Source organism: Megachile rotundata, chromosome 2 (genome assembly GCF_050947335.1).
Source record: "Megachile rotundata isolate GNS110a chromosome 2, iyMegRotu1, whole genome shotgun sequence".
Lineage (NCBI taxonomy): Eukaryota > Metazoa > Arthropoda > Insecta > Hymenoptera > Megachilidae > Megachile > Megachile rotundata.
In genome coordinates, this window is record NC_134984.1 from 14,025,993 (window position 1) to 14,039,168 (window position 13,176).

Below are 13,176 nucleotides of genomic sequence, written 5' to 3' on the forward strand. Positions count from 1 at the left end.
AACCGATACGAGGGATTATTGTAGTTACTATTATAATTTCCATCTTCACTTCTCTGATTTCTGTTGCTACTACAATTTCCCTTATTGTTGCTGTAGCTTCTTTCACTATGAACAATTTCTATTACAACTCGTATTATTGTTGCTGTAGTTCCTGTATCTCCCATGCCAGTTTTAAAATTGGAAACCAGGCTTATAGCGCATATTAACTTACTAAATGTGTCCCACGATTTTTCCCGGTCATATCATTAAGGTAGCAACCCGATTATCTGAAATGGCATTAGAAAAAATCAATACGAAGAACTCTATAGTTCCGTTTATGAAAATAAACGCGATCACGGTGCATACCTTTGCCTGTCTTCTCTATCTGCATCAATATTTGATCGAATGTAAGGCAGCGTCGAGAAATCTGGTCGATGATTATTGTTGACTGATCAATTTCGATGCAATTTCGTGATTTTGTTATAAGAAATGCAAGAAGGGAAGAAAATGACATTTTTTGTATTTAATAATAGACACATTTGGATCCCTGAAAATCTAGGAATTTGGTAGTCATGGATTTGGAAATCAAGGAATTTTCGAGGAATTGAAATATAGGGATTTTTTATTTTAGGTATTTTTTATTTTGATATTCCCTATAGATCTAGGGAATTTTTCAATCTTGAAATTTTGGATGTAGAGATTTAGACCCCGAAGATTTAGAGATTTAGGGAATTTTTAGATTCAGGAATTTTCTGAATCTAATGAATTTTTTGATCTAGGGATTTGGACTCCAAAGATTTAGAGATCTAAGGAATTTTGAGATTTAGGGATTTGAATAATCTACGGAATTTTTCGATCTAGGGATTTTAGGTATATGGATTTTGGACCCCAAAGATTTAGAGATCTAGGAGTTTTGAGATTTAGGGACTTTCAGAATTTAGGGAATTCTTCTATCTAGGGATTTTGGAAATAAGAATTTGGACACCGAGAATTTGGAGATCTAGGGAAATTTTCAATCTTAGGATTTTCTGAGTCTAGAAAATTTTTTGATGTAGGGATTTTGAATATAGCGATATAGACCCCAAAGATTTAGAGATCTAGGGAATTCTTGGATCTGGGAATTTACTGTGTCTAGGAAATTTATGGATCTAGGGATTTTCGTTCTAGAAATTTTGAATGTATGGTTTGAGAATCGAAAGAACTTAAGCTCCAGAAATTTGAAGATCTAGGAATATTTTAAGATGCAGATAATTTATGAAATTTGTGAAATTAAGAACGTCGATATTGTAGAATTTGCAAATTTTTAAATATCAAATTTTAGTAACGTAGAAATCTTCATATTTTCTGCACATATGTTTTCTACATATGTATCGTGTCATACTTTACATATTTTTACATAAACCTCCATAATTTAGTAATTATTATACTTAACAATGAAGAACACCAGATATACAAGGATTTTACATAGATGATCCTGATCCTCTACAAATCGATATAACTTCGTCACATTATTACGAGAAACAGAAGAAAGCAACTTTCGACCGTTATTAAGATTGGATAATCATACTCCGGTAATGCAGTCTTACGCGGATTCGCCTGTTTCATACTAGAGTACAATTATGTCACTTCGCGAAGATTCGAGAAACCATTTCTAAAGATGTCGGACTCTGAAGGAACTGGGCTGCAGCTGATGCTTTGGAACTTGAATTATTCGTATCCCTTGGTTCTCGCAAAGTTGCCTTATTCCATAAGACTTCCGTTTGCCGAGTAACTTTCTACACGACAGGATCTTTATTGTATTATACCCTGCAATTCTTTGTTTATCTTCTTGCGTCGTTGAGGACTGCGTGTTACATTTCTAACAAATTATTTTTTATTTGACCTAATCTTAACTTCTTTTCAATTATTAACAATTTTGTTACAAATTTTTACTACCCTTTTCGTACAAAATTTAAATCAGGGAGGCCCATATACAACCCCTCTTTAATACTTTTTCCGCAAACCCACCCCAAATGAAATTTTTACTAATTATATTTTAATCATGTTAATAACTAGTTGGCTAACAGAAAAAGCTCTTGACCATGTAGGATTTTCATTAAATGAGTTCGTTAAATAAAAGCGAAAAGTTGGGGATGCAAAGTTGATATTAAAATTTCGCCTCGGTTTAAGAACCTACTTTAAATTTTAACTCTTTGAACTTTACCTGTGTAGATATTTTGTGTTTATACAAGAATTTTCGTACATCCACATATAAAATAATACGTCAGTTTTAATTAAATTTTTGTTTAAATATAAAATAGTGTAACATATTTTTGTGTTGTTATAAATAATCACTAAAGAAAATTCAATAAATTTAATAATCGGTGAACTATTCTTTTTAATTTATTTAAACATGTATGTCACATATGTTCGTTTGAATTTATTTGTTAGATGAAATTATTAAAATATTAAATTATTTATATTTGTTATAGAAACGTTATTTATTATAATTTTATTACAGTCTATATTATTACAATTTATTAAATTATTAAAAATTTTCAATTTTGAATTCTCAAGTAATTTTTTGTTACATTTCTTTTTCTCTGTCTGAGAAGTTGTTTCAGTTAAGCGAAGGTTAGAGGGTTGTAACATGCATAAATTGTGTTAGATCACCGGATGATCCTTAATGGGTGAAGTTTCGACGCCGAGAACATGAAGGATAGTGCAGAGCATTTTTGGGAGGATATAATCTAGATTAGAACGTAATTACTGTATTATCGATTACGAGTATGGACGCCATTGACCTTTGCAGACCTGGTCTCTGTAATTCATTTTGATGTAGGATACAAGCTCAGGCCAATGCCATGAGAATACGCAGATGACCGCTTTGAATATTTACAAATGCCTTCTCAACATTTCTTTCATCATTCTCTTACACGATGCTGCCACGTTTTTCCCTCGCGAGTGTATCCTGGAATGCGCGTTTAATTTCGTTGTTAAACGTTTTTGTATTCTGAACGTTTAATTTGCTTTGAGAAGATTTCGTAATTTGGGAACTTTTTTTTAATCAAGTGGTACGGAATACGATTTTTAATTGGGGAAATTGTGAAGTTTCTTGGTCTTGAACTTTCAGTTTTGTAAATCTTACAATTTTGGCGTTTTGAGTTTGAGTTTCATAGTTTTTTGGTTTTTTAATTTTTCTAGTTTTTAAGTTTTAGATATCCAATTTTACAAGTTTTGTAATTTTTCAATTTTCTACTTTTACAATTTGAGTTTGAGTTTCATAGTTTTTTAGTTTTTTAATTTTTCTAGTTTTTAAGTTTTAGATATCCAATTTTACAAGTTTTGTAATTTTTCAATTTTCTACTTTTACAAGTTTTCAAATTTTAGATATCCAAATTTACAAATTTTGTAAATTTTCAATTTTTCAAGTTGTAGTTTTGCGAGCTTCCAATTTTTCAATTTGAAAATTCATGAACTTCCTACTTTTGCAAGTACTCAACTTTTAGATACCCAAGTTTGCTAATTTTGCAATATTTCAATTTTACAACTTTCCAATCTTCCAAGTATCACATTCTTGTACTTCCAAATTGTCCAATTCTACAGCTTTCGAGTCTTCAAATTTTCATACTTGTTTATACTACTTCTTTACAGTACTCCCAAAGCTCTCATATGATTGTGAGAACAAAAAATACAAATAAAATTAATATTCCGAAGGTCAAGCTCGAAGGTCATTTCCCTAAGTACTTAAAGTCATTATATTGTCACATACGTATTTGATACTCCATTAAATATGTATTAATACACCAATTATTTCCAATCGATCCTATCTTGTGATAGATAAAGCATCATTATTATTTTATGTGCCTACCTCATACATGCATACCTATAACAAATTATTTATTCCTCGCTGCATAAATATTGCAGCGAAGTTTCTTATAAAATCATGGTTATTGTAAAACATGAAGGAGGTCGTTTGCACTGTCAAAAACACTTTTAAGCGAATGCAAAGTTGTTTGGTAAACTTCACCAACTCTGAAAACTGTGGAAAAGCTTCGACGTTCTTTTTTTCACGTTGCATCTCTAATATGCTTTTATGTGAAAAGTTAAAAAAAAAAAATCAAGCCACACTTATTCGCGTTATTACGTACCTTTTTAATACTTATACTGTCAAGTTGGAAGTTTTAGATTTTTTCATTTATGACAATACCGCAATAACCTTATAGTCTTATGTATGTATTTCGAAGAGGAGCATCGACGAAATTTCTTGTTTGTTTTCCGTTTTTGCTAGCTGACCACAGTACGAAAGCAGGTTGCGGTATTCGTGGACCCGTGAAGAGGGTGGTTTTTCTATTTAGTCGACGGCATAACGAGGACAATGAAAATGGTCGAGAGATTCGATTATCGACCACGTACGCGGCACTGGTGGCTATATTTCTGAGCATCAATTGAAGTAACGAGATTGCTCGACGTGTTCCTGTGTAGGCTAACCGCTTATCTGTCAACGTATATCAGTGTTAGCACAGTGAATATCGCTCGACACGAATTATCTCATGAGATTTTATAACTGGCTGATTGTTAAAAAGTGTCTAGGTAAAGATCTCCCGTATTTGAGCAAATTTACGAGGACGTGAAACATTGTTAAAAGACAGAACTTATTGACTGGAAAAATGATGCCTTACCAGAGAATATTTTGTTAATTACAGACATCATAATAATATCGTAACTACGAATAATTACGCAACGCATCCGAATAAATTGCACAAAGGGCGAAAACGAACCGAAACGGAATTCAGTTAGTTAGTCGCGCCAGGCATTCCGTCAAGAAAAGCCCGAAAAATAGGTCAGCTCGCATAACGGCAATAAATCAGCGATAAAAGATACAGCGCATTACAGAGAATTCATCGTATAACAATCTCTTCATTGTGCGCGATATCGAGTCCTTAAACGAAAAAGAGAAAGATAAAAAGTTATCGAACATCTCGAAAGAATTTGGGTTACGAAATAACGGCGAACAACAACGTCGACCGAAGAATATCGGCGAAACGCGAAATGGCTGGTTGTATTATTTCTTCGTTTTTTCTCCTGCCTTTTTTACTGTTTTGTTCATCTCTCGATGCTTTCTTCGATTGTCGAAGGGTGGTTCTCGATGAATATCTCGCGGCTCGCTATAGGTTCTCGAACTTCCGATTCTTCGTTCGTTAATGTCCCGGGGAAATTGCACGTAATCGTTGGAATTTATCTGTACGATATAAGACCAGCTGATGTACGGAGAAAGAGAGGAAGCAGCGGCGATGAGCGTGCAGATAATTTCGAGGCAATTTATCGGTGTGGCGTGTGTACGGTCGAAAGCAAATCTGTACTGGCTAGGTACAATATCGCGACTGAGGACGAAAAGAAAAGCCACTTACACGTTTTTAGGAATTTTTCGAAACTTGGTCACTTGGGAATATTGTAATCTAGGGATTTTAGGATATGTCAAATTGGGGATTTAGGGATATGGGATATGTGGGATATTGGGATATGTGGGATATTGGGATATGTGGGATATTGGGATATGTGGGATATTGGGATATGTGGGATATTGGGATATGTGGGATATTGGGATATGTGGGATATTGGGATATGTGGGATATTGGGATATGTGGGATATTGGGATATGTGGGATATTGGGATATGTGGGATATTGGGATATGTGGGATATTGGGATATGTGGGATATTGGGATATGTGGGATATTGGGATATGTGGGATATTGGGATATGTGGGATATTGGGATATGTGGGATATTGGGATATGTGGGATATTGGGATATGTGGGATATTGGGATATGTGGGATATTGGGATATGTGGGATATTGGGATATGTGGGATATTGGGATACGTGGAATATTGGGATATGTGGGATATTGGAACATGTGGTATTTGGGATACGTGGAATTTGGGGTATGTAGGGTTTGGAATATATGGGATTTGGTATGTGTGGGATTTGGTATGTGTGGGATTTGGTATGTGTGGGATTTGGTATGTATGCAATTTGGGATATGTGGGATTTGGGATATGTGGGATTTGGGATATGTAGGATTTGGGATATGTGGGATTTGGGATATGTGGGATTTGGGATATGTGGGATTTGGGATATGTGGGATTTGGGATATGTGGGATTTGGGATGTGTGGGATTTGGTATGTGTGGGATTTGGTGTGCGTGGGATTTGGGATATGTAGAATTTGGGATATGTGGAATTTGGGATATGTGGGATTTGGGATATGTGGGATTTGGGATGTGTGGGATTTGGTATGTGTAGGATTTGGTGTGCGTGGGATTTGGGATATGTAGAATTTGGGATATGTGGAATTTGGAATATGTGGGATTTGGGATATATGGGATTTGGGATATGTGGGATTTGATATGTGTGAGATTTAGGATATGTGGGATTTGGTATGTGTGGGATTTGGGACATGTGGGATATTGGGACATGTGGGATATTGGGACATGTGGGATATTGGGACATGTGGGATATTGGGACATGTGTGATATTGGGATATGTGGAATATGTGGGATATGTGGGATATGTGGGATATGTGGGATATGTGGGATATGTGGGATATGTGGGATATGTGGGATATGTGGGACATGTGGGATATGTGGAATATTGGAATCTAGGGATATTGAGATCTAGGGAATATGTTTTGTGAATTTTCTAAAAAAGTAAATTATCAAGGTTAAAGTACATCTTTGGAAGAAATTGTAATTTAATCATCAAAAACTTTGTTCCAATATAAGTCGTGCCTAAGAGGTTAACATTAGCTCTGACTGCCGCATCCGGCAAATAAATTGTATAAGGGGTTAAAAAGGTAGGTCAAGACCCAGATTCGTTATGGCAACAAAGTTTATCTCTGATGTAATTGACAGAAGGAATTTTTTTGTACAAAAGTGATTCGATTCACATGATTTTACACACGCAAACGTAACACGAGCTTTCCATCGTTATAGTTGAAATTGCAAAGGCCAGCTTTCGGCTGGTCAAATATTTGAATAATTCCTGTTCGACAAACAGGCTCGTCTATTTATCGCTGGAACCAGTCCGATCGATTCCTCGTCTAATTTCCTTGCTCGTTTGCCCTTTGAATCGCACGTACCTTGTAATAAATCTTCCCCCCTGACGTTCTATTGTAATTAGGAACAGCAGTTTTTTGCTTCTTTCCCTTCGTTTTCGTTCTACTAGCTACGATCGAAACCGTAAACTGCTCGTGAAACGCGTAAAATTCCGGGCCTAATTGGTGCATATTTTGAAAGGAGTCTCGTAACATCTTGCAACTATTACATTTAAATTGCAAAAAAGTTTCGGCCTCGCTGAACTTCTGCAGGGGAGAAATATGACTTCTCCTGGGAAAGTGACGACGTAAGAAAGAAAATTGCGAGTTCAGGAATTTGGATGGTTCAGAATTTGAGTGCTGATTTTTAGAATTCAATGATTAGATAATTCGAGAATTTAGAAAATTTGATGACTTGAAAATTTAGGAAATTTGTAAAATTCAGAAATTTTAAAATTGGAGGATTGGAAAATTTAGAACTTTGAGGATTTGAACGTTTGAAGTGGAAATTTGGAGAATTGAGAATGTGAGAGATTAAAAATTTAATAATTTGGGGATTTGGAAATTTAGAAAATTTGGGAAATTTGGAACAGTTGGAAAATTTAGAAAATTTAGGAAATTTGAAAAAGTAGAAAAACTTAGAAAATTTAGGAAATTTAGAAAAGTTGAAATTTTTGTGATAAAAATATTCTGAAACCATTTAAGCTCCCTTGTACAAAACTTCCCCAACTTCAATAAACTCATTCAATTAACACATTTCATACATTTAATTTAAATCAGATACCCTGTACACATGAGCATTTGATCAGATTCAATAAATAAAAATGACTACAAAAATATTTGAAAGTTTAGATGAAAAAATGAAGGTACAAAGTCATACGAGTGTCAAGTTTGAAAAACAAAGAGTGTCTTGTAGCCTAAAGTTAGATCCAATTTCGAACTGACGAGTTGAATACACAAAGGACACGGTACAAAGGATTTCCGGTTACCTTCGAAGGATATCTATTGATTAAAAAAGTATGAAAACACAAGTTTCCTAGTTGTTCGAACTAGTCACTTTACAATATTGCTTGCAGACTCCAACTTTCAAAAATAATCTTTTACTGATTGAAAAATTTTCTTTTATTAATTCTTTTTTAAATTGGTATCTTTTATACTTGGAATATTTTGCAATTTATTTAGCAAGAGTGTAGATTATTATTTTCAAAACAGTTCTCTTATTAAAGATTATAAATTTTTTGTATTTTAATGTGAAATTATTTTATAAATAAAGTTTGTAAAGAAAATTAAAGTAAGGGTTTTTTTTTATTAAACACATGAAAATGTAAAATTTGTCTTTAATTGTAAAAATTTGAAGATTTCTTTATAAAATAATTATTCAGTGTACATTTCTTTTAATTTTTAAGTAAGTTAGAATTTAAATAAAATATTGAATGTTTACAAAAAAAAATTATTAATAAAAAATAGTTGGTCAGATGTCTTCTTTATGGACCACCACAATATTTTATAATTACACAAATGAAAATTAATGCACTATTATTACAATAGTAATTGTCTTTTTCAATTTTAATAAATTATTATGTAACTCACAAATTAATATACACAGTAATTCTTAATAAAAGATTACTTTATCTGCATCAAAAATTGCTATAGACATTAATTCGTTGTCCGAATGAAAAGTTAATATGCACATTAGTTTTCTGTCTGGGTAAATAATTAATACACACGTTAGTTCTTTATCTCCATACAATCTTAATATGCACATCAATTCTTCATCTCGATAGTAAATTAATGGAGACACTAATTGTTTGTCTTTATAAAAAATTAATGTATATATTAATTCCTTGTCTTCATGGAAAATTAATGTACAATTTCTTATTTCCATACAAAATTAATATACCTCGGTAATAAATAAATACACTTTATTTTTAACATACAAATTTATTCGATAAAAATTAATACATGCAATGCTTCGTTTGCACAAAAATAATCACATCAATTTTTTATTTTTCCAAAAAGTTCTCACAGATATTAAAAAAGTCAAATTAATAAATTTTGCAATTTATTAACTAGGAATTTAACTAAATCACTCATAATTTTGATATAAAAATCGAAACTTTCTTCATATTAAAAAAAATTTACAAGAAAAATATTTTTCGTAAAAACAAAGATCAGCAAAAAAAATAAAAATATGAAAAAGGAAGATCAGTGTAAAAATTACTAGTTATTATTAGTTGTAATAAACGTTGAGTTTGCAACGATATAATAATCGATTTCCAAGGGTTAATAAAGTTAACGTATCAAAACTCCACACTGCGAGGAAATGTTTGAACCGCAACTTTCATCTTGAAGCATCTCGATCGATAAACCTGAAACTTCAGAGCTCGTTTGCCCAGCAATTCGGCGTTTTCTTGTGTTGCAAAATTCAGACCACATAAACCGCATCAAGCTGCCAATATACCATGACACAGAGAGACATCGTGTCGTTAGCTTGTCGTGAATGGAGTTCCGCTTTGCGACGTATCGTTGATACAGTTCGAAGGAAATGCCGATCCGCTTGAAAAACCTACTCGATGCTGTGAACGAAACTACGATCGTTTTGTGAACGTCGATTGCAGATTTTTAACTCGGAAACTACGGAAGCGATCGAATGGCCGTTTTTAAAGTTTATTTTAACAGTAGTTTGCGGATCGGGTCTCTCACGAATTCGAATTTGTATTTCAAATTTAGAGCACTTACTGTAAAACAGTAATTTTATACATATATGTATGTACTACATATAGGTAAAATAAAAATGCAATGGAATATTAATTTCCAACTTTTAGTTCTTAACATTTATTATTTTCATATGTTTGTACAACTTTGTACAAGTTGGATCAATTGGGGAATATGATTTTTATTATTGACGAAGCACCTGCTTCATTTCAGTTTTGTGGACTTAGAGAATTTGAGTAGTTAAATAGTCAGCAACTTTGGAAACTTGAAAATTGAAAATTGAAGAATTTGGAAATTTTGAGAATTTTAGAGATTGATGTGAATGATTGAATAATTGAATAGTTGAATAATTGAACAATTGAATAATTGAATAATTGAATATTAGAACAATAGAATAATTGAACAATTGAACAATCGAATAATTGAACAATTGAACAATCGAATAATTGAATAATTAAATAATTGAGTGATTGAATGACTGAATAATTGAATAATTGAACAATTGCACAATTTAATAATTCGATAATTGAATAATTGAACAATTTTAGGAATTTCAGTTCCTAATTATTGGAATCTGAAACTACTGAAAACGATTATTGTTTCAACACGATTGATGTGAATTACAATTCGCATATACTGGGGTTCTAATATACTTATCTCTACAATATTCTCTAAAATCCTACACGAGCAGTCGAATAACCAGTTAACTGCGTTCGTATATATACGTCGATCTTATTCTTATTAGATTCTTATTCTCGATCTTATTATTAAACCTTTATCTTATTTAACTTTTTGTTAATACTAAAAGAATACTTTTAGTTAATATTATTGTGAAGCGACACTTGTTTTAATTTATATCTTTCGTAAAATCTATAATAGGAGCATTGCGACGTATATATTCGTTGGTAGTTAATTTAAACAACGCATACTACGAGAATCTTTTGTGAAACCGAAGTAGCAGTTAGTCGACGAACCGGTACAGTTATCGACAATAATGTCTCGATATAAGAAAATATCCTCACAAACAGAAATTTCAGACCTGACTATTCGCTTATATCGAGACAACCCTTTGCACTCGAAAAATAATTCACCATTCGATTTAACACAATTTGAAATAAGTATTTTTTAACTACATCCACAGTGTTTTATATTGAGAATTAAATATTTTATAAACACAGTGAAATAGACAATAGTAACAATTATTAACCCTAGATAAGAATTCTTTCTTTACTTATTTCAAACAAATTCAGTGTAACTTAAGAAAAGTATCATTAAATTATTAAATGAACATTTGCACTTTATTAATTTAATTTATTACATAACTTTGGGCATCCTTTTACACTAAATACTAAATTTTGAGAAGATTAGTGACAAAATAAAGAATTATTCAACCATCCTAATGAAATATACAATACTTCATAGATTAATATTTTACAGATTACCTAATAAACACGCGTGCTGTAATTCATAAACCTAACCATATACTAATATGTTATAGTATGAGAGAAAAAAAGAATTTTTTGAGCCACCCTAATAAATCATACGCTACTTCACAGACTGATATTTCACACGTTGACACATATAGCAATTCATAAACTTAACCACATACCAACTTGTTAGAGGGTGAGAATTTTGTTGAGCCATCCAATATACACTTAACAATCATAAGTCGATGAAATTTTCCTATATATAATATTCAAAGACAGCTACCCGCATACATGCGCCCACAGTATTAAAAGCCCACTGTGAAAAATCCTCTAAATCGAGAATAAATTCGAGTGCAAAGGGTTAAATTACGACCGGGTAACGTTCGAGGCACCGTGTTTCGAGGCGAAAGTCCGCAATATCCTGGAAATGCCCAGGTGAGAACAACGAGAGTCTTCCACGAAGCAAGGACCAATGCTCTAGGCTCACGGAAAAACGTTCGAGCGCGGCGGCCGCGTACGCTGCCCTTCAGGGCAGCGAGGACGAGCTGGTGGCCGAGCAGGGTCTCGAATCCGAGGACGCTGCCCTGAAGACGCCCGGCAGCGAAACGGAGGACACGGAGGACAACGGCGGGCAAATGGACGAGCCGTCGTCGCCGGGTCGGCGTTTCACCTTCCTCAGGCGTTTCCGGTCGCCCAGATTCGGCGAGGCCCACCACAAGAGGGTGCCCACGCCGATGAAGAGGAAATATCGCCGGAAGAAGAGCAAAGACGATATCATGAACAGCGACATGAACGCGGCCGAGGTCGAACCGCCTAGTTTGAACCAAGCCGGTGTGCCTGATCCTTACTATCCTATCTATCTACCCATCGATCAGGCCTTCAAGGCTAAATACGTGTTCCATCATAAGAAAGGGAAGACCTTCCAGGAGAGACTCTACGTGTTCCTCGAACACCCGGGTGGATGGATCTGCTTCATCTATCATTTCACTGTGTGAGTATCGCGGTTTTTTTTATTCTCATGCGGTTACTTTTCATTCCCATGCATTCTGATAAACACCTGCATCGGAATTTATGATCGTTGCTAATTATTGTACTGAAGAAGGTTTTACATTTTGTGCGATGGAAGAGAATTTATTTAGAGTCACAATGCTATTGGTTCCTGATATAATAAGGAATATAAGGGTGTAGGTACAAGTGTATGTATTTTATGCTTTGAGACATGTGGTTGAATATCTTGATTTTATCTTGGGTCAAGAATTAAATATATACATTTTTGTTCTTTTTGAAGGTTTATAATCATATCTGTACACTTTATTGTACTTGAAACTATTTTTTAATTATGTGTGAGGAAGGAGAATTTATTTAGTTTCACGATGCTATTGATACTTGATATAATAAGGAACATAAGAGGGTAGGTACAAGTGTACGTACCTTATGCTTTGGGATATGTGAATGAATATTCTGACTTCGACTTGGACCAACAATTAAATATATACATTATTGTTCTTTATTCAAGATAACTTAAATAAAAATACTCATACTACAATTAAATAACAAATTCCTCAAAAAATATCTAACATCAAGAATTCTAATCTAACAACATGATCTAACAATATCAAGTAAATAACATTTCTAAAAATTCTCCACCAAAAATCTTCGTAAACCAAATCCACAAGAAATGTACCCCGAATACGTCGAAGAACAAATATTTCGTCGATCCATAAAAATGATCTGGAATAGAAACAGTTCGCTTTCCCGTCGCAACAAGTGAATCGAAATTCTTTGTGCAAGTCGAAGAGGCACGTCGGGGTCCTTTGACGACGATTCTTCGAGCAGCGAGTAAATACGTCGCCCGTCGCCATTGTTCGATCGTCCTTTTGGTCCGTTCTCACGATAAAACGTGCCGGAAGTGTTCCTCGAACGCTTCTGGAAATCCCGATAGCGAAAGCTCTCGCGAAAGCCGCCATGCTTGCTCTACCTAT

At 33.8% G+C, this 13,176-nt stretch overlaps 1 protein-coding gene across 2 annotated transcripts in view; it reads left to right on the top strand.

Moving 5' to 3' along the window:
• KCNQ (KCNQ potassium channel) overlaps positions 1–13,176 on the top strand; it is a 78,520-nt gene that overhangs the window by 4,977 nt on the left and 60,367 nt on the right. For both annotated transcript variants that reach the window (XM_076539505.1, XM_076539509.1), the window contains exon 2: positions 11,630–12,185. In XM_076539505.1, the coding sequence (XP_076395620.1) occupies positions 11,630–12,185 (556 nt within the window). The remainder of the gene's footprint in view (positions 1–11,629; positions 12,186–13,176) is intronic.